Source organism: Saccharomyces mikatae (genome assembly GCF_947241705.1).
Source record: "Saccharomyces mikatae IFO 1815 strain IFO1815 genome assembly, chromosome: 8".
NCBI lineage: Eukaryota > Fungi > Ascomycota > Saccharomycetes > Saccharomycetales > Saccharomycetaceae > Saccharomyces > Saccharomyces mikatae.
In genome coordinates this window covers 304,432-326,464 of record NC_079263.1, presented here as the reverse complement: position 1 = coordinate 326,464, position 22,033 = coordinate 304,432, and the positions used below count along the sequence as shown (strand labels likewise).

At 39.0% G+C, this 22,033-nt stretch overlaps 13 protein-coding genes across 13 annotated transcripts; 4 read left to right on the top strand and 9 right to left on the bottom strand.

Moving 5' to 3' along the window:
- Nucleotides 1-461: 461 nt before the first annotated feature.
- On the top strand, nucleotides 462-1,598 carry SMKI08G1550 (putative cystathionine beta-lyase; the record flags this gene model as incomplete). Its single annotated transcript, XM_056222965.1, has 1 exon — nucleotides 462-1,598. The coding sequence occupies one exon, from the start codon at nucleotides 462-464 to the stop codon at nucleotides 1,596-1,598; it is 1,137 nt and encodes a 378-aa protein (XP_056082603.1).
- A 117-nt stretch (nucleotides 1,599-1,715) lies between these two features.
- Nucleotides 1,716-3,038, bottom strand: UBA4 (Uba4p; the record flags this gene model as incomplete). The annotated part of the gene is made up of 1 exon (XM_056222963.1): nucleotides 1,716-3,038. One exon carries the CDS (start codon nucleotides 3,036-3,038, stop codon nucleotides 1,716-1,718), a length of 1,323 nt encoding a protein of 440 aa, XP_056082602.1.
- A 148-nt stretch (nucleotides 3,039-3,186) lies between these two features.
- ERP5 (Erp5p) lies at nucleotides 3,187-3,825 on the bottom strand (the record flags this gene model as incomplete). The annotated part of the gene is made up of 1 exon (XM_056222962.1): nucleotides 3,187-3,825. One exon carries the CDS (start codon nucleotides 3,823-3,825, stop codon nucleotides 3,187-3,189), a length of 639 nt encoding a protein of 212 aa, XP_056082601.1.
- Nucleotides 3,826-4,044: 219 nt separating this feature from the next.
- On the bottom strand, nucleotides 4,045-5,808 carry CTM1 (cytochrome c lysine N-methyltransferase; the record flags this gene model as incomplete). The annotated part of the gene is made up of 1 exon (XM_056222961.1): nucleotides 4,045-5,808. One exon carries the CDS (start codon nucleotides 5,806-5,808, stop codon nucleotides 4,045-4,047), a length of 1,764 nt encoding a protein of 587 aa, XP_056082600.1.
- Nucleotides 5,809-6,057: 249 nt separating this feature from the next.
- On the bottom strand, nucleotides 6,058-7,815 carry GGA2 (phosphatidylinositol 4-phosphate-binding protein; the record flags this gene model as incomplete). Its single annotated transcript, XM_056222960.1, has 1 exon — nucleotides 6,058-7,815. One exon carries the CDS (start codon nucleotides 7,813-7,815, stop codon nucleotides 6,058-6,060), a length of 1,758 nt encoding a protein of 585 aa, XP_056082599.1.
- A 267-nt stretch (nucleotides 7,816-8,082) lies between these two features.
- On the top strand, nucleotides 8,083-9,306 carry CDC12 (septin CDC12; the record flags this gene model as incomplete). The annotated part of the gene is made up of 1 exon (XM_056222959.1): nucleotides 8,083-9,306. The coding sequence occupies one exon, from the start codon at nucleotides 8,083-8,085 to the stop codon at nucleotides 9,304-9,306; it is 1,224 nt and encodes a 407-aa protein (XP_056082598.1).
- A 177-nt stretch (nucleotides 9,307-9,483) lies between these two features.
- On the bottom strand, nucleotides 9,484-10,518 carry TRR2 (thioredoxin-disulfide reductase TRR2; the record flags this gene model as incomplete). Its single annotated transcript, XM_056222958.1, has 1 exon — nucleotides 9,484-10,518. One exon carries the CDS (start codon nucleotides 10,516-10,518, stop codon nucleotides 9,484-9,486), a length of 1,035 nt encoding a protein of 344 aa, XP_056082597.1.
- A 181-nt stretch (nucleotides 10,519-10,699) lies between these two features.
- Nucleotides 10,700-11,344, bottom strand: YPT35 (Ypt35p; the record flags this gene model as incomplete). Its single annotated transcript, XM_056222957.1, has 1 exon — nucleotides 10,700-11,344. The coding sequence occupies one exon, from the start codon at nucleotides 11,342-11,344 to the stop codon at nucleotides 10,700-10,702; it is 645 nt and encodes a 214-aa protein (XP_056082596.1).
- Nucleotides 11,345-11,702: 358 nt separating this feature from the next.
- GRE3 (trifunctional aldehyde reductase/xylose reductase/glucose 1-dehydrogenase (NADP(+))) lies at nucleotides 11,703-12,686 on the bottom strand (the record flags this gene model as incomplete). Its single annotated transcript, XM_056222956.1, has 1 exon — nucleotides 11,703-12,686. The coding sequence occupies one exon, from the start codon at nucleotides 12,684-12,686 to the stop codon at nucleotides 11,703-11,705; it is 984 nt and encodes a 327-aa protein (XP_056082595.1).
- Nucleotides 12,687-13,104: 418 nt separating this feature from the next.
- Nucleotides 13,105-15,672, bottom strand: SBE22 (Sbe22p; the record flags this gene model as incomplete). The annotated part of the gene is made up of 1 exon (XM_056222955.1): nucleotides 13,105-15,672. The coding sequence occupies one exon, from the start codon at nucleotides 15,670-15,672 to the stop codon at nucleotides 13,105-13,107; it is 2,568 nt and encodes an 855-aa protein (XP_056082594.1).
- A 603-nt stretch (nucleotides 15,673-16,275) lies between these two features.
- Nucleotides 16,276-19,497, bottom strand: KIC1 (putative serine/threonine protein kinase KIC1; the record flags this gene model as incomplete). The annotated part of the gene is made up of 1 exon (XM_056222954.1): nucleotides 16,276-19,497. The coding sequence occupies one exon, from the start codon at nucleotides 19,495-19,497 to the stop codon at nucleotides 16,276-16,278; it is 3,222 nt and encodes a 1,073-aa protein (XP_056082593.1).
- Nucleotides 19,498-20,104: 607 nt separating this feature from the next.
- Nucleotides 20,105-21,187, top strand: BIG1 (Big1p; the record flags this gene model as incomplete). The annotated part of the gene is made up of 2 exons (XM_056222952.1): nucleotides 20,105-20,214; nucleotides 20,302-21,187. 2 exons carry the CDS (start codon nucleotides 20,105-20,107, stop codon nucleotides 21,185-21,187), a joined length of 996 nt encoding a protein of 331 aa, XP_056082592.1.
- Nucleotides 21,188-21,376: 189 nt separating this feature from the next.
- On the top strand, nucleotides 21,377-21,934 carry GEP4 (phosphatidylglycerophosphatase; the record flags this gene model as incomplete). The annotated part of the gene is made up of 1 exon (XM_056222951.1): nucleotides 21,377-21,934. The coding sequence occupies one exon, from the start codon at nucleotides 21,377-21,379 to the stop codon at nucleotides 21,932-21,934; it is 558 nt and encodes a 185-aa protein (XP_056082591.1).
- Nucleotides 21,935-22,033: the final 99 nt, after the last annotated feature.

The following is a 22,033-nucleotide window of genomic DNA, read 5'->3' as shown; positions in this document are numbered from 1 at the left end:
ATTACGGTTTGAGTATAAATTTGAAATGAAAAGTCTTCTCTTCATGATAAGAACTACATTGTGCTATATACATAGGTTAAAGGGCTAGTTATCACGTGAAATTATGCAATGGTGTTGTCTGTCGCAACGATTACGTTATATCATCATTTGGAAAGAACTACAGCTGCTGTAATATAAACACGTATAGTGATCATTTTATAATGTTTCTAATGTGTGCTGATTGGAGGGCTCTTTTCATTCACTGGAAATTATGGAAGGGGCCTTGTAAGTTCTATTTGGTAGCGCAACTGTGGTTTCTATTTTTTTGAGTGCTTAACTTTAAATGCGATCGCTTAATGGCTTTATGCAACACGCGATATATAAACGTGATATACTCGTCGATAACATCTTGCAATCGGTACTTTCTTAATGTGATGGACTGTATTGATGTAAAGGCAGATTGTGTGAAAAGAGTAAGCAAAATGGTCGACTTGTCAACATCCTTGATTCATGGCGATGATAAAGATAACCGAGTTACTGACGTCGCACCGCCTATCAATGTCTCTACGACCTTCCGTTATGATGATGACGATCTAGTTCCATGGACAGAGCGTGAAAACCTGGACTTTATGGAAAAGAAACCCATATATTCACGTCTAGCACATCCAAACAGCACCAGATTGGAAAGCATATTTTCAGAGATCTTGGATGGATATGCAGTCATTTATTCCTCTGGTTTAGCTGCGTTTTATGCGGCAATGGTACACTATAATCCTAAGAGGATCTTTATCGGACAGAGCTATCATGGTGTTCGAGCAATTGCAAACATCTTGTCCCGTAATTACGACATCAAGCAATATCCCCTGGAAGATATTGAAAAATACGCTTCTGAAGGTGACATTGTCCACTTAGAAACTCCTGTAAACCCATATGGTACATCATCCGATATTGAGAGTTTGGCCCATAGAGCTCATGCAAAAGGCGCCCTCCTCATAGTGGATTCCACATTTGCATCTCCGCCACTGCAATATGTATGGAATTTTGGAGCAGATATTGTCTTGTATTCTGCTACTAAGTACTTTGGTGGCCACTCGGATTTATTAAGTGGTGTCCTCGTGGTTAAAGAAGAAGAGACATCTCGGCAATTGAAAGACGATAGAATTTATTTGGGCACGAACGTAGCAAATCTGGAAAGCTTCATGTTGTTACGATCCCTACGGACCTACGAAATGAGGATAACTAAACAATCAGAAAATGCAACGAAGTTGGTAAAATTTTTGTCAGATCACCAATCTGAATTCGGCAAAGTACTGAAAAAGATTTACCATTCTTCTTTGCAAAGAGAAGAATTCGTCAAAAAGCAACTAGTGGGTGGATACGGTCCCGTCTTTGCAATCACTTTACAAACGAAGGAGCAGTGCAAGCAGTTGCCTCTCAAGTTAAAATATTTCCATCATGCAACCTCACTAGGTGGAATTGAGTCTCTTGTTGAATGGAGAGCAATGACGGATCCATATATCGATCAAACTTTGATTAGAGTGTCTGTGGGATGTGAATCCGCTAACGATCTCATAAAAGATTTAGCCTCAGCATTGAAGGAATTACAAGATGCAGCTTGAAAAGGCAAATTGAATGCTTCGAAATTAGTCTCGTCATAGAGTTTGAAACACGCAGAAAAATAAGAAAGAAACAAAGAGAAAAAAGTTCCATATATTCATTATACGTATATACGCAGGCTAATATTTAGGAATGGTTTGATCAATATCATCTATATACTTGAAGTAACCTCCCTTCACGTCTTTTACATTAGTAAATCCAAACTTATCTTTCAACATTCTTGTAGCCACCTGAGAGTCGTTACCATAACGGCAGAGGACGACTATATTACTGTCCCTTCCTACATTGGGGACTTCATCTTGAAGTTTCTCAAGATCACCGTTCATATCTCTTAACTTCTTAACAGGGACATTAATTGCCTCTGGGAAGTGAGATATCGCATAGTGGTGGGGTGGTCTAACATCAAGAAAGATGTGTTTGATTGAAAAATCCTCATCGCTGTAAATATGCTGAAATGCATCAACACTCAATCTCTCATCAGGCTCACATACGTTATAGTTTCGCGAACCGCAAAACAATTCGTAATTGATTTCGCCCTTTTCGATAGCTTCTTTTGTTATTGTCGGATTTTTGCCACAGCACAAGCACTTCTCTTGTCTGCCTCTCATTTTAAAAGTACGCAGACTTTGCTGTGGGAAACCTGAATATAACATCAAGAAGGGCTTGAAATTCTTATCGGTGTAAATATCAAGGATGAGCTTTATAGTCTCCACAGCCATCATGGTTCCAACTAGTCCAATGCATGGGCCTATCACACCACCTTCTTGACAAGAAGTCACTGCATTTGGTGGTGGAGGTGTCGGATAAAAGCATCTATAGCATGGCCCTATGTTATTAAAGTTCAATATAGTTAGCTGGCCCTCTGTTCCCAAACCGGATGCTGAGACTACTGTTATTCCCAAATTAACAGCAACATCGGAAACCAGATATCTGGTCAATGGAGAATCCGTACAGTCTAATACGTAATCGTAACCTTCAAAAATCTCGAATGCATTAGTGGAGTTCAATCTGACAGGATAAGTAACAACGTTGATGTGTGGGTTCAGTTTCGTGATGGATTGTCTGGCAGATTCACATTTCAACATACCGACCCTACTTGAATCATGAAGAACTTGCCTATGCAGGTTGGAAGTTTCTACCACATCATTATCTACTATGCCGATCTGACCTATCCCAGCGCCCGCTAAGTAGGGCAAGGCAGGACATCCCAGACCTCCAGCACCAACTACTAAAACTTTCGTACTTTTCAATTTTACTTGGCCTGCTACACCGCCTGTTTCTTCAACAATCATTTGTCTACCGTAGCGTTGGTACTCTTCCAAAGATAGTGGATAGTCTCTACTATTCTCCTTTCTTCTGGCCAGTTGCTCTTTTAACCGCGCATTTTCTAACCTGAGTGCCTGAAGTTCAGACATGGTACCTTCTAGCTGATGGCTACACATTTTTATTGGGTCGTATATACTTTCCTATTGTACTTTCGCTCTCATTTTGACTTGTTCATTGTTGTAATTGGGATATTTCATCATCAAAGAGCTCATTGCACCTGCTCGTAATGAGCGATATAGACAACCTACATGTAATATGGACATACTATACAACCTTCTGCTTAACAAAAAAGTTTTTCAGATAGCGTAGCTGGAACACACAGGTGCCCACTAGTATGAGAAACTGGAATATAGACCATGTCATTATCTTGCTGTTGGCAGACTCGCTTTGATTTCTGAACTCCGCCTCTTTTTCTCTTATAGCGTCTTGTTCCTTACGAATAGAGGATAGCCTTTGGGTTAACTGGACTACCCTCCCCTTGAGTGAATTCATGTCTTCTTTCTTTTTGCTGTCAAGCGCCTCGACATTACCAATTTCTAATTGAATAAACACCCTTAGTAAAGCGGATTTCTTGCTGTGAGATGGGGTGAAGCAAAATCTATGCTCACCAGATTCTAAAGCTGTGAAAGTAAAATCACCTGTATGCGAATTTTTCTGATTTAGAACACGATGGTCATTGTCAAAAGTTTCATCTACAGATATGGTCAAACTAGCACCAGTGTCCTCTTCAAATAGGCCATTGTTTTCCACAAATAGGTCTAAATCACCGATTAGTAGGTCTCCCTTTGATAAACGCTCATAAAAACATTTGGTCTCCCCAGATTTGGCGTAGAAATGGACGCCCTCCACGCCTTGGAGAAGAGCAACGAACATGCAAATTCCATACGCCAGAATATGTTTCATACTAGCCTGGTAGATACTGGACACTTGCACTGTTCTCTCAAGTAAATGGTAGTGGTTAAACAATATAGTCCCTCTTTTCTTGGTTTCCAACGGAGAAAAGAATAGAACGCGAAAAGATGGAGTGGATATGAAAAACGCGTCAGGTTCTACGTATCACTTCCAATGTACGAGAAAGAACAACTACAAATATTTATGTACAAGACTGTAATCGATGTCTCTCTAATCATCTTGGAAAAAAGGCGAGTGTTGGTTTATTTCCTCTTGAAAGAAATCAGTAAACTTATCCGGTGTGTAAGAAACAGGGTCTTCACATATAGGATCTAGTGCGACTTTATTATCAGGAATCTCGATGCAGTCATCGAGAAATCTAAGTGGGGGGAGCCTATTAGGCTCTACATCCAGTGTAACATTTAAATCGCTGACAAATATATCAGAGTTTTTATCAATAGCCTCTGTTAGATTATTGATTATCTCCAGTTCCTGCTTTAATAGCATTCTCGCAACTTTCGAGTTAGTAGAACGTTTAGTGATTTTGGATTTTCTGTATCTCAGAAAGCTTCGGAAGAAGCTTGTGAATTGAAGTTTAGCTTCAGCAACATCTTGTTTTTGTTGTGGTTCTTGTTGAAGTAAAGTGATAGCATCTTCACTGTTCGTGTGTCTTTGTTGTATACAACCACTTTCAGTTTCTTTATAACGCAACGACCAAGCCAATTGGGGTAAATCTATTAAATCGTCGCCGTTTGACTCTCTCTCTTCGATAAGAGAACGGTAATTTTCTGCAATTACTGGGGCATGTTCATTCGTCTCCGGATTTACCAAACAATGTATCTTGGTGAACATCAGATGGCAAGTGGAATCGTACGCCCACCGGGCACTTTTGGAACCATTTAAAGATGGAATGAATGGTAGCAAAAGCATTTCAAAGTCTGGCGTGGTATCATTGATAAACCATCGAACTCGTCCATTGTTCTCGAGTTTAACTAGTGACACTACTGGGTTTATGCGCAACCATTTGTAAAAAATTCTCAAGTCTGCATTTATACCTGATCCATTGTAGTCTCTTAAAAAGCTCCTGTCGAAAGATACTGTCCAAAATTGTGCGTGTCCTCTAAAACATGGGATGAATCCATACGTTATTAGCATGGAGAACAAATCCTCCGTTGGCGAGTAACTAATGAAAACTTCGCTAGATTTTTCAGTCCTTCCTCGAACTGCATCAGTATCGAGTAGAAGTAAAACATCATTATTTGAAGGGTCTATATCAAAAAATGCATTTTTTTGGGTATTTTCGTGGTTGGAAAAATCTAAAATTGGAACTAAAGTGGAATGAACACAGAATTCCTGACTTTTGGTATCGGCTATTTCTGGGATCTCAAGACAACGTGAAATTATCGCAGAATAAAGATGTTTGATATCATTAATATGCAAAAGGTCTTGAAAAAGATCCTTGAATAAATTTAATGACTCTTGAAGGCCAAAAATTTGTGGATAATGTCCATAATTAACAGCTAAGTTTTCAATGGAATCCATAGCAGTTTCTACGTCAATGCTCATCAAAACATTCTCCAGATAATATCTGATACCCTTTGGTATTTCGTAACTGCCATGAATAGCCTGAAATGTCATGAAGTAAATAATGAGTAAATTAGTCTCTGTGAGAAACCTACTGAAGCCAGGATAGGCCAATATATCACGAAGGGTCGCCTTAACTTTATCGTTAGTTCTTTTGAATTGTTCTTTAGAAGTAAACTCTTCTTTGTCCCCTAAGAGAGCCAGAATTGTGTTTATATCAAAGGTTATAAGTTTAGAAATTCTTAGCAATGTAATTGTTTCATTTTTTAATTCTTGACTATTGAACTTTGAAGGTTCTATGAAAAGGCCGTATCCACTCTTAGGTTCATCAACGCTGGATAGTTTTAGTTCAAGACTTTTGTGAAAGGAAACGGTTCTGGAATTCAAATAAAAACGGAACACCTCCTCCATTTCTAGTAACTTTTCGCTTGGCTTCGACTTCTCTATCATTGTTAGGATAGCGAATTACACCGTTTCTCATTTTTCCATTTTAAACGGTGCAACCTCGCAAACTGCTTCCTATGTGCAAATCGCAACAAATGATATTGAGTGACTTATATATTGCTGACAAGATCTTTATAAGTTCGTCTACATATCGATATTTATCATACCAAAAATATACAAAAAGAAGAGAAAGGACCAAGAAAAAACGTCAGCGAATTATACATTAGGTAATGTAAAAACAGCAGTTTCTTCAACCTGGTTGGAATTGATAGAATAGTTTACCTTCCACTTCACTTTCAAAGCTTTTGAAGGATTGGCGGGCACATTTTCAATAATACCCTCTTGGGTAACACCATCTTTAGCATTAGCTGCCAAAAAATTACCTGATTGTGGTTGCAATTTTAACGCCATTGACTTGGGTACTGCTAATAAGAAAACTAGATCGGAGATTTGTGACGAGCTCAAATTTGTGAAAAATGATTTTATCCTTATAACTGAGTTAGCTTCTCTTGAGATTTCGAACTCGATCTTCAAATTAGAAGATTGATTAACTAAAGATCTTGCAGACGTGGAAGGTGTATTTACTGTTGCGCTAAATCCTGACAAAAGGTCAAGCCCGTTGCTGCTTAATCCTTGACTATTAGTTGGTGGGTGAGGGCTTGATAATCCCAAAATGTCCAAAGTATTATTGGAATTTTGGGTAGTAGTAACTGGTGGTGCAGGTTGAGAGGAACCCAACACAATATCACCTCCGAGACCAAAGGATGTTTGGTTAGCACTTGGAGTGTTTGAAATAGATAAGTCGGTCAAATCGCCTAGCAAGTCATTAACGGATGTTTCTGCTGTTGCTGGCGTATTGGTACCATTAGTGATGTCGTTAACCTGAGAAGGCGCTTCGTCCAATTCATTGAAATCGATTAGGTTAATTTCATTAGTCAGAGCACCGGAAGACTGCTGTAATGGAGCAGAGACGTGAATTGGGTGTATTTGTGAAGCAGCATTGGAGTCACCGTTTTTCAATAGACTGAATTTTTCTAATAATTGATTAACTGTATCGTTAAACTTTAATAGATCTTGCACTAATTCATCGTCCTCTTGTTCTTCTTCGATAATTTTCTGAAATTTTGGTTGGGCTACTTTTAATGCACTGTGAAGTTCTTGAGAAGTTTCATTGTCCCAATTTTGTGAGTCATGTGATTCCAGCATTTCATTTAGTAGATCAGCCTTACGCTTTAATTTGTTCAATTCATTGGAAATAGATTGTTTGGCTTGGACAGCATTGTCTTCTTTAAATCCAGCCATAATTTTCATCAATTTGTTAGCTTCTCTCAAATCTTCAGGTTTACCACGCCTAATCAATTCCTCTAGTTTCGCAGCTTGAGCAATTTCTTGTTCCTTTTGAATTTCACTGGCGGTTTTCAATCGATTACTCGGCTTCAAAACCGCCAAATCAGATTCGCTGATCTTAGGAAATGCATAACCCTTGTATTTTAGCAAGCGATGCATGTCTCTAATATAACCCATGTCATTTTTGTAGCTTGAATGCTTACAAATTGTTTGATACCATTCTTCAATAGCCGTCAAAATCAATCTCTGAATCTTGGAATAACGTAATGGTGGATGACCTGGAAACCTCTTGACCAATTCATTCAAAAATTCTTTTCTAGAAATTTGCAAGTGGAATGGATATCCACAATTCTTCACAAGTACATCCAAAAGAGATAGCGCGAATATTGCCACGTGCGATTCTCTGTTATTGATTAATTTAGCAAGTGCAATAGCAGCATCCCGAGGGGCAGCACCTTGTTTTTCATTAATGTAATCAGCAATATCAAGATTCAACGCCAAGTCTGGTTCAGCTAATGACATTCTGCAAGCTCTTTGAATCTTCCTCAAAAGAGGATTACCCATGGTCTGGGGTTTCCTGACAGGCAACTCAGACAAGTATATGCTATGTGAGTGTGGGTGCGACATGCTGTAGTATCAGAATTAGCACTTGTAGCTACCAGTTATGGGGTTTTTTGCTCAGTTCAAAAGAAGTTATCCTATAGTATTTCTCTGTTTTTATCACGATTGCAAAAGAAAAAAAAAAAACAGGGCGCTGGAAAACTAAAGAATCCGAAATTTTTCTCGAGATCACCATTGTTTATTTTGATTAGATCAACTACATGGAAGTTATTGCAAGTAATAGCACCTTTACCAGAAGAGTGTTGATAACAAATTGTATCGCATAGATCGAAAATGAGTGCTGCTACTGCCACTGCTACCCCTGTCCCTCCTCCAGTAGGGATCTCCAATCTCCCCAACCAACGCTACAAAATTGTTAATGAAGAAGGTGGTACATTCACAGTGATGTTATGTGGTGAAAGCGGATTGGGTAAGACCACATTTGTTAATACCCTATTCCAGACAGTTTTGAAAAGGGCAGACGGTCAACAACATCGTCAAGATCCTATCAGAAAGACTGTCGAAATTGACATCACAAGGGCTTTACTAGAAGAAAAACATTTCGAGTTGCGCGTTAATGTCATTGATACTCCAGGTTTTGGGGACAATGTGAATAATAACAAAGCTTGGCAACCACTGGTGGATTTCATTGATGATCAACATGATTCCTACATGCGTCAAGAACAACAACCATATCGTACTAAGAAATTTGACTTGAGAGTTCATGCTGTTCTTTACTTTATCAGGCCCACCGGGCATGGTTTGAAGCCGATCGATATTGAAACTATGAAGAGGTTGTCTACCAGAGCAAACTTGATTCCGGTTATTGCTAAATCAGATACATTAACTGCCCAAGAACTACAACAATTTAAATCCAGGATCAGACAGGTAATAGAAGCTCAAGAAATTCGTATTTTTACACCTCCATTAGATGCTGACTCCAAGGAAGACTCAAAAGGTGGTGCTAGTGTGGATTCAGCGGCCGTCGAGCACGCAAGACAGTTGATAGAAGCAATGCCGTTTGCTATAGTGGGGTCTGAAAAAAAATTTGACAACGGACAAGGTACTCAGGTGGTTGCCAGAAAGTATCCATGGGGACTAGTGGAAATTGAAAACGATTCACATTGTGATTTCCGTAAGCTCAGAGCCTTGCTACTAAGAACATATCTATTAGATTTAATTTCTACCACCCAAGAAATGCATTATGAAACATATAGGAGATTAAGACTTGAAGGTCATGAAAACACAGGAGATGGTAATGAAGATTTTACACTTCCAGCAATTGCACCAGCAAGAAAATTGTCACACAATCCTAAATATAAAGAAGAAGAAAATGCATTGAAAAAGTACTTCACTGACCAAGTCAAAGCTGAAGAGCAAAGATTTAGACAATGGGAACAAAACATTGTTAATGAAAGAATTAGGCTGAACGGTGACTTGGAAGAAATTCAAGGTAAAGTGAAGAAATTAGAGGAACAGGTCAAGAGTTTGCAGGTGAAAAAGTCACATTTAAAATAATGAATAAGTGTATTTCGCTTTTCGTCCCAAGTTCAATAATTTTTCTTTTTCTCTTTTATCGCAACAGAACACAAATATATAAACATATAAGTATCTTCTAAAAAATTGAACTATCTTAATAGAAATGAAATACGTACCTACCATAATTCGAATAGTAAAAATATATAAAAAAGATTATTAAGGTTGTTCCTGAAAACTCAAATACCGCTCTGCATCTAAAGCAGCAATGCATCCAGAACCAGCAGAGGTAACAGCCTGTCTATATCTAGAGTCTTGAACGTCTCCTGCGGCAAAAAACCCTGGTATAGAAGTCAAAGACGAGCCAGGCACAGTTTTAATGTAGCCCGTGTCTGCTTCATCTACTTGTCCCTTGACAATATCTATTGCAGGATTGTGACCTATTGCATAAAATAGTCCATTCACTTCCAAGTCATTTTCTACACTACTCTTGGTATTCTTGATCCTCAACATAGTCAATAACTTGCCATCCCCCTTAGCTTCTAATGCCACTGTATTGAACAGAACAATGATGTTGGGATTCTTCTCGATTCTCCTTTTCATTATAACAGATGCACGAAAATGATCTTTTCTTACCAATATATACACTTTCGATCCATACTTCGTTAGGAATTCCGCTTCTTCGCATGCGGAATCACCTCCACCAATTACAGCTAACGGCTTGTTTCTAAATATTGGAACTGCACCATCACACACCGCACAGGCAGAGATACCCTTTTGCCAGTATGTTTCCTCCCCCGGCAGATGCATTCTTTTGGCAGAGGCACCCGTGGCCAAGATTATAGCGTCCGTGGTCACAGGATTTGCATCTTCATTAAATTCGGTCCATAATTTAAATGGTTTTGAAGATAAATCGACTCTAGAGACAGTTTCGGTAATTATGTTAGTACCAAACTTGACAGACTGCCGCCTCATTCTTTCCATCAATTCACTACCACTTAACGACTCAGGAAACCCCGGGAAATTTTCGATTTCAGTAGTTGTTGTCAGTTGACCACCGGCTGCAATACCATTGGCCATCATTCCTTCGTATAATGTGGGCCTCATTTCTGCTCTTGCCAAGTATATGGCTGCAGTGTGAGCAGCGGGGCCAGAACCTATGATGGTGACCTTATGATGAATCATTCTTGACCACACACATGTACCTAGGCTGATCAAATTCGATTTGAATGGCAATACAGTATGTTTTATCATTGTATGTTTATATTGAAAGGTGGGGCTATTTGTCCCTTAAGTAGGCGACGATCCCTAAAAGTTTTCATTGAGGTCAGTTCAAGGCATTCTTGATTGAGTAGTCAATTAACAACGCGCCCGAATCAAATAATATATTAGTGGTCAATGAGAATGGTAGAGGGTTGAACAAGGAGCAGGTGAGCTATGCAAAACTCTTTGAAGATTCAAGAAACTGAACTAGTATATCCTTAGCAATCTCTACCAGTCCGCTGTTAAGAATGGTGTGATTGAGAAAGTATTCGAGCCCTCTTTGTCTTTTAGCTAGCCAGTCTTTGTTTAGGTTCACCTGCTGATACTTCCAGGTGCTGTACCACTGAACTGAAGGGGGCAATTTAGGAATCTGTAAACAGTGTAGCTTCTCAGGCTTTGCTGTCTTTAATCTTGTTAGTAAATCGTCCCGTAATTTGACGAAATCAGAGTATCGTTTATAGGTCTGGACTTTATAGCTTTCCTTCTTGGCAGCTACAACGTTTGAGTTGGGCTCAAGAAAAATGGTAATTCTCCAGACAGCAAACTTTGTTCCATGGTCTCCATTGACTATGGTGCAATCGCTGACGTGAGCCTTTTGGAAACTAAAGCTGGAATTGATAGAGCTGCTCCGCCTGGGTCTAGTTCTGGTAAATGTGGGGCCCCGATCATTGCTACAGCTATTGTTACTATCACTATTTGACGTGCTGAGAGGCTCTTCATTTTCTTGTTGTGAGTCAACTTCGAATTCAGCCTCTGTAGTGTCCTCGTCAAGAAGCTGGATGGGTTCAGGAGGTAGAATGGATATCTTATCGTTCATACTGTTATTTCAATCGATATGAAACACTTGATATATATCCAGTTTCTTGAAAGCTTTTGCGACTGTCTGACTCTTGGATGTCTATTTTAGTATTGCTCACTCATCGTTTCCTTCCTTTCCCTTTTAAATTCAATTGTCGTTGGGCTCTTTTAAAAATGGCCAAATTGCCAACAATAAAAGAAGAAGCTAAGTTCATGAAAAACACCACTAACAAAGATAGTACATTCATTATTTTCTTAATGTAGTTCTGTGTATCTAAATGAAAGAGTTTTGTAAAATATATGTATTATTATATACTGGTAAGAAGACAGTAAGGTGTTCATATTGTTGTTGGGTGCATGAATTTGGCTGGCTAATATCAGGCAAAAGTGGGGAACTTACCATCTAACCAAGTCCACGGATCGTTGAATCTGATGTTCGCATTCAGAGCAGAAATTTCCTTCAGCTCTTGCTCTGTTAAAGTAAACTTCTTTTCAATTTCTAAATTGCCAAGTAATCTTTCTTTTTTAGAAGATTTTGGAATGACAGCAATACCTCTTTGGGTTGCCCATCTTAAAAGGACTTGAGAGGTAGTACTACCTGGGTGATTTAGTGAGATCTTCTTGATTACATCATTCTCAAATAAAGTTGGTGTGGTCTTCGCCAATTGTAAGTCCATCTCAATGAATGACTGAGGACCAAAGGACGAATAAGCCACTACCTGGATATTGTGTAACCTACAAAACTCTACTAAATGCTCTTGGGTCAAGTAAGGATGATGTTCGATCTGTAAAGCTACAGGCTTGATCCGACAGCCACGCAACAAATCTTGAACCAGACTCCCTTGAAAATTAGAAATACCAATGGACTTGATCAAACCTTCGTCAACACATTCTTCCAAAGCCCGGTACGTATCTAAGATCGGAACGTGTGCTTCAGTAATATGGCCCTTTTTTTCGTCATCTACACCTGTGTAGAATCCTGGTGGGTACTTCTCTTCAAAGGGAACATATTTGAAGGCAATTGGGAAATGAATATAATACAAGTCCAAGTAATCAAGCCCCATGTCGTTCAACGTCTTCTTCAAAGCTAATTTGACGTGATCAGGATGATGAAAATTGTTCCATAACTTAGAAACGACAAATACATCCTTCCTAGCAACAAGACCTTCAGAAATCGCTCTTCTGATCCCTTCACCAACTTCCTTTTCGTTACCATAGTCACAAGCACCATCGAATAATCGGTATCCTAGTTTAATAGCCTCATATATTTGGTTGGCACATACTTTTTTGTCAATTTTCCAGCATCCTAGGCCGACTAGGGGCATTTTCAAACCATTGTTTAAAGTGACTAATGAAGACATTTTAGATTCTTCTGAAATCTTTTCCGTTTTATGTTACAGCTACCTTTTCAATCGTCCGAAAACATTCCTTTGTTAATTGTTTGGCTCTTATCCTTTATATACTAATGTCTAGGAGCGATTTGCTTAAGAGCCCCCTTAGAAGTGTCTCGAGTATTTTTTTTTCCATAGAATTCTTCCGCAATTGGTTTTTCTTTCTTGTATATGACGTATTCATTGTTGCTAGCAACAATTTAAACGGGCATTTATATAGTTCCGTTAATAATATTATAAAATCGGTATATAACAGCAGGTTCGTAAAGAAACAGATATATGCCTGGAATAATTCTAAGTATATGCTGAGAAGTTTTCTTTACGTTGTCCTTTAATGTCGTATTTTTCTTGTATGAGTGGAATGAAAGTATTACCACGTTAGGAAATATCAAAACTTTTTGTAGTAATATGCCCATTTCTTGATGAATACATCGTTCATGATATCAGTGTCCACAAATTCATCATCGACGAATACGGGAATGCAAAATCTCTGTTCGTCCACGTTACAAAGACCCTTTAAATCACTGAACCCAAAATGATAGTTTAATAACACATTCAATGCAAATGACGCTAAGATCTTATAATTAATTATCACTTTCTTGGAGCGGTAATACTCCCAGTCTTTGTTAGCAAACATATCTTCATTGATTGGGCTATTCTTGTAACTTTGAGAATTGTTCACTACTATCACATCCATGATCCACATGAAGAGTTTATGATCAACCCGTTCCAGAATGTTCCACCAAGTGGTAGAGTTGATACATTCCGTATTAAATTCATCTTTAAACTCGTCATTCTGTGATAAATATCCAGCTACAACACCCTTACGTTCCAAAACCTTAGCATCGAACTTTTCTTTACAAAGCTCATTGAAGCATGTCATTTGTACCAAATTAACCACATTCCAAATTTCGTCCAGTCCTAATTTTTGAAATGATTCGCTCACCAAGAAGTGATGGAAAAGAAGTTCATCGCCAGCAACTATGCCCTGTGATGAGATGGATTTTATTTTCAATAGCAGCATCAAATCAGCGGATACTTCACGTAAACCGCTCACTTTTCGCCTCAAACTTGTTTCGATAATCTGCGATAATTCAATTTCTTTGTTTTTAGGAAAATCCCCCATTTTTGTTAGAAGTTCTTGTAGCTCGTGAAATGGTTGAATATAGTTCTTAGTAATAAATCTAGTCTTGCTTTGTAGAATTTCGCTGTAAATTACTGATCGCGTCTCATCACTAAACGGAGTATCCCAAACCATTTTATTTAGGCTTTGTAAAGAGGAATTTCTTGTTATATCTCTGTCCAAAAGCAGAACGTACTTTTGCCTATTTGTTTCGTCTCTAATTAATCGTTCGTCTCTGTCTTTATTCCTGACCAGTTGGTCAAGGGATGCAACACTCATGCTTTTGTTAATTTGCCTTTCATGGATTTTTTTCTCTTGACGGTCCTTTGGTGGCAACCAACTTGGTCTTGAATGACTGACTGCATCCAGCTTGCTCTCTGATACAAGTATCAAATCTTCCATACCTTGATTGTGGGCTTCTTTTAGTTCGATTGGCAAGAAATCAGAAGACTTGGTTCTTTCAGACAATTTAGTCCTTGAAAGTCTGTTAGAAGAATGCAAATAAACTGAAGCTAGACTCTTGGTTGTATCTTGAATAAATTGAAAATCAGATACTTTGTTCAAACCAGGAATCGGAGATGTGGGCATCTCATTGAAATCTAATATTGAAGTATTCGACGTTGTGCTTGCAAACGAAATGTTTGAATATCTATGATTTTGCTTTATATCAGAGTTATCAAAATTGGCATTCATTAAACCTCCAGTATACTCCGATAGCTCATTCTTGGCGTCCAAGTTGTTTAAATCATCAGGCTTGGCAGACGCCAAAAAAGAATTCGTAGAGTATGATGCCATAGGAACATTCCAAATTAACGAATCATCAATATCTCCTTCTTGTAACTCAAGAATTTGTTCTTGACTATCATAATATTTCTCTTTTCTCTTGATGGTATTTCTCAAGTTCAGCTCCGATTGCTCCTTACGAAGTCTGTATTTTTGGGATGGGGTTAATGGCTTGCAATTCAGAGGCTTCTGTGATGAAACATTGAATTCTAAGGAGGAAGCGTCTGTCCGACTAGTTACATTAGAAAATTTCGAGGTGATGCCAAAAGTTTTTAAAGGTGGAGAAATATTAGTGTTATTATATCCCGATGAGGAGTATGATTGCGATTTAGCACGCGATCTTTGTTGGTTGTTGAGTAACGATGGTTCGTTTCTCATTGAAAAAAACTGTTCTTGATAAGAGTGTCTAGATTTACTCTTGGATCTCTGCGCAGCGGTTTCGTCAAAGGACATGCTTTTCTGCAGCGCAACTTTGGCGTTATTCGGGCTTGCTTCCACAATGGTGCGGTTACTTGTCTTTCTCGTTCTATTTGCGTTAACACATATACTCTGAGTGTTCTTTTCCATCAACATTTTGGGAACAGTGTTTATTTTAGATTTTTCAGTATCGTTATTTTCTCCTTCATCACTGGTATCTCCCAATGATGACGATGTGGACGTGGATGAGAATACTTCCGTGGTCTTGGTACCTATTGAACTGTTGGAAGTAGGCCGCTCAGTTCTCGTTTGAACAGAATTTACTTTCGGTGGCGGCAAAGCAGAGTTAATGAATGAATTTAGCATAGTCCCGTCACTATCAACGCTATTACAGTTCATGTTCAATAATAAATTTTCACTTGGTCTTCGAGCAATATCTAAACCAGAAACCTTACTGACTGTATTGCTCCCCGCCCTTGATCTTCCTAACGTTGTTTGAGATAGTGGACGTTGGATATGGGACCCGACGATGCTTCTTTGCTTTGGAAGTCTCTCGCTACGACGACCAGTAGCTTCACCTTCTTTAAGCGAGTGCAGATGAGCCTTAGTGTCCCCTTCTTGAATTGATGACATTTCTTAATTACCCGAGCAAGTTGGACAGTATGGAATGAAGATAATGGTTAACTTGAGTTGAGGTAAATATAAGTACAATCACGTTTCACTTTTCAAGTCGCCTAAGGATCAACGAATGAATTATTTTCGGGTTCAGCCTATATATCACCTCTTTGATTTCCTTATCAGTATATATGGGGTTGCTGAGGCGGGGAACACAACAATCTTTACCAAAAGACAATAACAATATCTTTTAAAGACTTTCCGAAAATTATCTCTCTGACATTAATAAGAATGCTTCAACTTAAAATGATAAACATGGGTTGAAACCTCCCTAGCGCTTTCTCTGGATTTGCGTTTTGCACGGTTTTTTCTTCTAGACGCGTCTATAAGAAGAAAAATAACGGAAAAAATAAATGGCGAGGTTTAGTAGCTGCGCCATTTGTTCTCATTGAAGTGGAATTGCAATGAAGTCCGTAAAGCGCTAGCATTCTGCAAGCAACTTCCCTGTGGTACTCGATTGAACTAGTTCAGTCGCCTGCAAGATGTTAGTTTTTACTTTTTCCGGCTAGCTTATTTCTCTGACTATATATTTTTAAATAAAAGAATAAACTAGATGATGCTTTAATGTTCATTGTCCTTTATAGGCGTGGATATTAGTTGTTCCTTCAAAGCGTGTTCAATACATGGCAATCCCTCCTCAAACATTTGTAAAAGATTTTCTAGCTCTTTCAAAACCTGAGGTTTTCTGTCTACCCGCCTTTGCTTTCCTGGCAGACATGATTCCAAGTCCAAAAACATTTCCATTTGTAAACTCTGTGGAGGAGGGTACATAGCAAGGCCTAAAGAATTGGTCGAATTTGCAGCCACTGTAGCCGAACCCAGAATATGATTGAAGTGCGTTCCGGGTGGAATACTCTGTTGTGAAATTGGAGCTGTTGTGGCTGCCGAGGCAGAATTTGCAGCGGTGGTGGTAGTATTAGTGTTAACTGTTGTAACACCTGAACTAACAGCAAGAGGAATACTATTGTTGGAACCACCATTGTTGCTTATACCGGAAGCGTTACTAGAAACAGATGAGCCAAGAATATTCAATGGGTGTTCCGAGGCAGAAGAATTCTTCCTGTTAGAAATGCTTTGACTCCTTTTTATTTTGCTTCCAAAATCGATATGTTTTTCACTGATTGGAGTCATTGATACGGGGATGTTGGATGCGCTGCTTGTGTTGAACCCAAATTGATTAATATTTTCGTTAGTGGATATCCCGGCACTTCCTGGCATGCCATTGTTGTTTGGTGGAGCTGCTGCATTTGGGTCTAAAAGTTTATTTCTAACAACGGGTGTGGGTAATGGCATCTGTAGTTTTAAATTTGGATTATTGCGCTTGAAGTCACCATTGACCCTTGAACTTTCCTTTTCGTTTGAAAAATAATTCAAGGTCGCCGCACTACTCCCATTATTGCCACCAATAGTGTTAATAGTAGAAGAACTAGGTATACTGTTCAAAGGTTGCAGGAGAATATCCTTGGTATCCTTGTTACTGGTCATCGGTTTCATGGTAGGAGGAGGCGCGAGATTTGTATGAATACTATTATGGCAGATATTTTGGGTAGGTGAACTTGCCAGTTTCCTACTGGGAGAAGCGCCCACTCCAAACAATGGCCTTGAAGGTGAAGAAGCCTTGTGAGTAGATAACTTTGTCGTATTAGCTGCATTGGTTAAGCCTATTTGTATACTATTTGCAGTATTACTACCACTGCTTCCTCTTGAGTTCTCATCATCGGTGTTGCTACTATGGTTGTTATTGTTATTAGAAGAAGTCAAGTTGATTCCGGTAGTAGAAGCCATAGGAGATACTTTTTGGTTTGCTGAATTGCCTGGGCAATGTTCCGGTCTATTACTACTGACCGTCAATCGTCTAGGCGCATTTGAAGATGGTTTGTACTGTACTGAGGTAGATGAAGAAGGTGTGGTTGCTGTCACTGTTGAGGACCTGGCCTTTGTGCTTGGTACCAGTACTGGATCTGCACTGGCAGGTGTCAATAGCGCACTGTTCGGTAGTTCTTCAGGAATTTCAATCTCTATAGATGTTGGCGCAGTAGTTAGTCCACTTGTTGGAGGGCCTTTTGATGCCTTGTTGAACTTGGTTTGAAGAAGTGGCAGAGCAGGCGTACTTTGGCTATAATAATTGTTACCGTTCGACAAAGGTGGCAGATGTGGCCGTATTTTGCTATTATTAACATTCCCATTAGCTTCGTTGGATACAGAAGGTATAAAATCTTCTCTTGAACTGTTAGCAGCATTCAGAGATGAAATGGATTTGTTTATTTTAGGAGGTTCAGTATTGACATCATTCTCTCCCGAAATAATTTCATTGTCTTCGAAAAGTTCGAGTAATTGTTTGGGAGCTTTATTGTCCAATTTCTTGGACGATGTCATTGGACCGGTGGTATGTGTTCCAGATGTGTTCGTAGTTCCAGCTACCATTTTGGAAGGGTATTTTGAGTTTGTATAGTTATTGGTTATGGGTGCGTTTAATGTAGAATTCTGAGCTATTGTACCATGATAGCCCTTTCCTATCGTTGTCCCTTGATAAACCAACGGTCTGGTATTGTGATTCGTTGGGTCAAAGTAATAAGAATCTTCGTCAGGGTACGCATAGTTGAACTGATCATGTTGAACAGTTGCCCACTCATTGTTTGTATCCTCTGCAAGAGCATCTAGGTTGATATTATTCTCGATGATATAATCCGAAGAACTTAATGAATCAAAATCCCATTTCATTTCTACATCCTCTTCGCTTACTGTCTTAAGTTCATTATCATTTGATGCGATTGACTTATGCGCATTGTCACCTTCACCAGTCTGTAATGTATTTTGAGTTTCACTTGGTTTTGAAGGTTCATTCTCAGGTATACTTCCCTCTATTCTATACTTGTTCTTATTCTTATCCCTGAATAGTAAATACCGTGATACTAACTCTTTCAAAATGGATGTTGGCGTAGCCCTGTGGGCCTTAATAAATTTCGATCTTAAAAGATCGTCTGCTGACAATCTCTCCTTTGGATCCTCATCAAGACAAAGTGCAATAAATTCCTTCAAAGACGGGCTGTAAGATCTGCCCTCAAGTCTTGGAGGTTTTGACTTGATGATTAGTTGCATGGCCCTTAAAGCCTCTACATCACAGTATGGTGGATTCCCAGTGGCGATCTCGTACGTTGTTATACCCAAAGACCATATATCTACTTTGGTGTCGTAATAAACGCCTTCCATGATCACCTCTGGGGCCATCCAATACGGGGTCCCGGCCATAGTTTGACGTCTTAAAGAAGTTTGGTTTACCTGTGCAGCGACACCAAAATCACACAGTTTAACATTACCTTCGTTGGTAATCAGAACGTTGGCAGCTTTGATATCTCGATGGATGACATTATCCTTATGAATGCATTTCAACGCTACAAGTAGTTCTCTCATGATGACCCCAATGTATTTTTCATCGATCTTTCCTGGCCTCAGTAATGAACGAAGTGAGCCACCAGCGCAGTATTCCATTATGATCCAAAGGCTTGTGTCTTTTAAATATGACCCATAATACCGCGTTATATTAGAAATTTGCTTCAAAGACGCTAAGAACTGAATTTCTCGCTGCACATCCTCCACCTCATCCGAATCAGAATCCAAGTTTAACACTTTTATGGCGTATACCCGTCTAGTTTTCACGTTATAGCCTTTATAAACCACACCAAATTTCCCTCGTCCAATAACTTCTGTTCTTTTGAAAAGTGAACTCACATCCATTTCACCTTCAGCTATGCTCTGTTTACTATTCTGCGGCTTCGCTGTCATCACTATTTTCTCCCTATATGTGTCTTACTTACCAGTCTATTGGGCCCTAAGCTATACTTTTTTTCTGTCTCTTTATATACGTATGTGTACGTACTATCAAAACAGCAGAAATTCAGGAAACCCTTTTTCGTCTAGTGTCTGCTAATTTCTGTGTATATGGCACCACGCAATATCTATTACCTTTGTCCTCTCTGACTTTTGCCACATCAGTAACCTGCTATTCTTACTGTTGTTGATGTCTTTAAAGATTGTCAGATCGGCTTGGGCTGGACGTGTGGCATGACAAAGCCGTTGATGGGCTAAGAGTGGGCAAGAAAGGATGCAAGAGCAGACTTATGAGGCAACAGTGGTGGCAAATCTTGAGAGAAAGCACCCCACGAGTATTTCAGACGTCTGATAGTGCATCGTAGTCAATAAAGCTTCAGTCATATGTGCATTCTTGAGTTGTAGCGTAGACATCATGCAACACGGGTAGGTCTGTGGTATTGTAATGCTTTCTTGATTACGACTAAGGATACTAGCAGCGGTCATTCAATTGCAAGCTTTTACCTATCTATTATCTTGGTGGTGAGCATAGCTGTGTGTTACATAGAAGTAGTAAGAGAGTATGCAGATAGTGTTAAGATACCTGCTTTTTATGGTGTATGGAAGCTTTTGTGCTTCAGAGGAGTTGCGGAACCAGACCAACGTTCCTGCAATATTATTCTCCTACAAGCTGTATGTAAAGCAAGCAATATAAATCTTCAGTGACTTTCATTTTTCTTACTAACTACATTTTTTACACGAGTTTGTATTTATGGATAGAACTCCTGGTATTTTGAGGTATCAAGAAGATTATGATATGGCACTAACTCTGCCAAGAAGCACCTTCATTAAAGCCGCAGAAAATTTTTTAGGTACATGCAATGCCAACACATATGTGTTAATTAATCAACCGGGACTGAGAAAACTGGACTTCTTGGAATTTGAAACAGAGTTTATTTCGCTACAGAGGTATATAAAACAAAGTTCGACAGCAATTAAGTTCGAAAAAGTGGATCTACTGCCCCAAGAACTATATGATGACCTTTCAGAGTTTGTGAAAGAGTATTGTGATACAGCCAAAGTATTGAGATTGCGAGGTAATCATACAGAAGATTTTCAGCCTTTCATTGATAATGAGAAAAGAGTAATCATAATTGAGTACCCAAGGTTACCAGAAAACACAAGTGAACGTAGAGAGGCGTTTCGCCATTATGACAGGTACTTGAGGACCATATTAGCGCAGATTCCGTCACCAGAACAAAAAATCATCTATACCTCATTGAACCCTGGTACTACATTGGTTCATGAGTCGATTATACCTATCGAAATATTCCCAAGCATTTTTGACATTAAATCTAGAATGGGGGAAGTGGAAAAGAATAACAGAGTGTTGGATGTGCCTCGTCTACCATTCAATGACTATACTCCGCGGTTCTCAGAACCACCTTCGGAATATGTTTCAGTCTTTGACTCACACTTGATTGAAGATAACAGGGTCTTATTACAGCTGATTTTCACGATCTTAGTTGGATTCGTTCTGCTTCACCTCTTTTTTACAGGTAAAAGGAATATTGTTGATAGGAAGGCCAAAAATCAAAACCACAACATAAGGCAGAAATCACAACCGCAAAAACGACAAGAGGCTCAGAAAACGCCTTCTAAATAAATGTTAAACTATGGTTCGCCCGTATAAGCCGATTATATCGGGGACACTAGAAGTTAGAGTTTTCGCGCATCTTATAAGTCATAATCAATGCGCATCGAGGAAATTATGATAGCGTACATACATATACATATATATATATAAGCAAAGTGAAGAGTAACAATTGAGTTGCGTCTTTTACTCCATTCAAGTATGAATATTAGTGGCACTTTGAATACGCTTCGCTTACTTTATAATCCATCCTTGTGTAAGCCTAGTCTAGTTGTCCCCACTTTCAATGACCTCCCTATACCAATTCATGATTCTATAAAGGCCGTGGTTGTGGATAAAGACAACTGTATCGCCTTTCCCCATGATAATAATATATGGCCAGACTACTCTCAACATTGGGAATCTCTAAAATCGAAGTACCCTAATAAAGCGCTTTTGATCGTTAGCAATACTGCGGGTTCCGCTTCTGATGAGAGTTATTTGCAGGCCAAATTTTTGGAAGACAAGACAGGTATACCGGTGTTGAGGCACTCTACAAAGAAGCCAGGTTGCTACAGCGAAATTTTAGATTATTTTTATAGGAACAAAACTATAACAAACCCTAAGGAAGTGGCGGTTGTTGGGGATAGGCTTTTCACTGACATCTTGATGGCAAATATGATGGGTTCATATGGGGTATGGATTCGAGATGGTGTTAAACTATCATCAAATCCTCTCTCTAAATTTGAAAAAAAGCTGTATAACATTTTGGGATTCTGATCAGCAATTCCATTAAAATAGTAGGATCTTTTTGTAATTATATAATACACAATCTTTTTGAATTATCTCTACGTTTATTAAATACACGGAAAAGAGCAG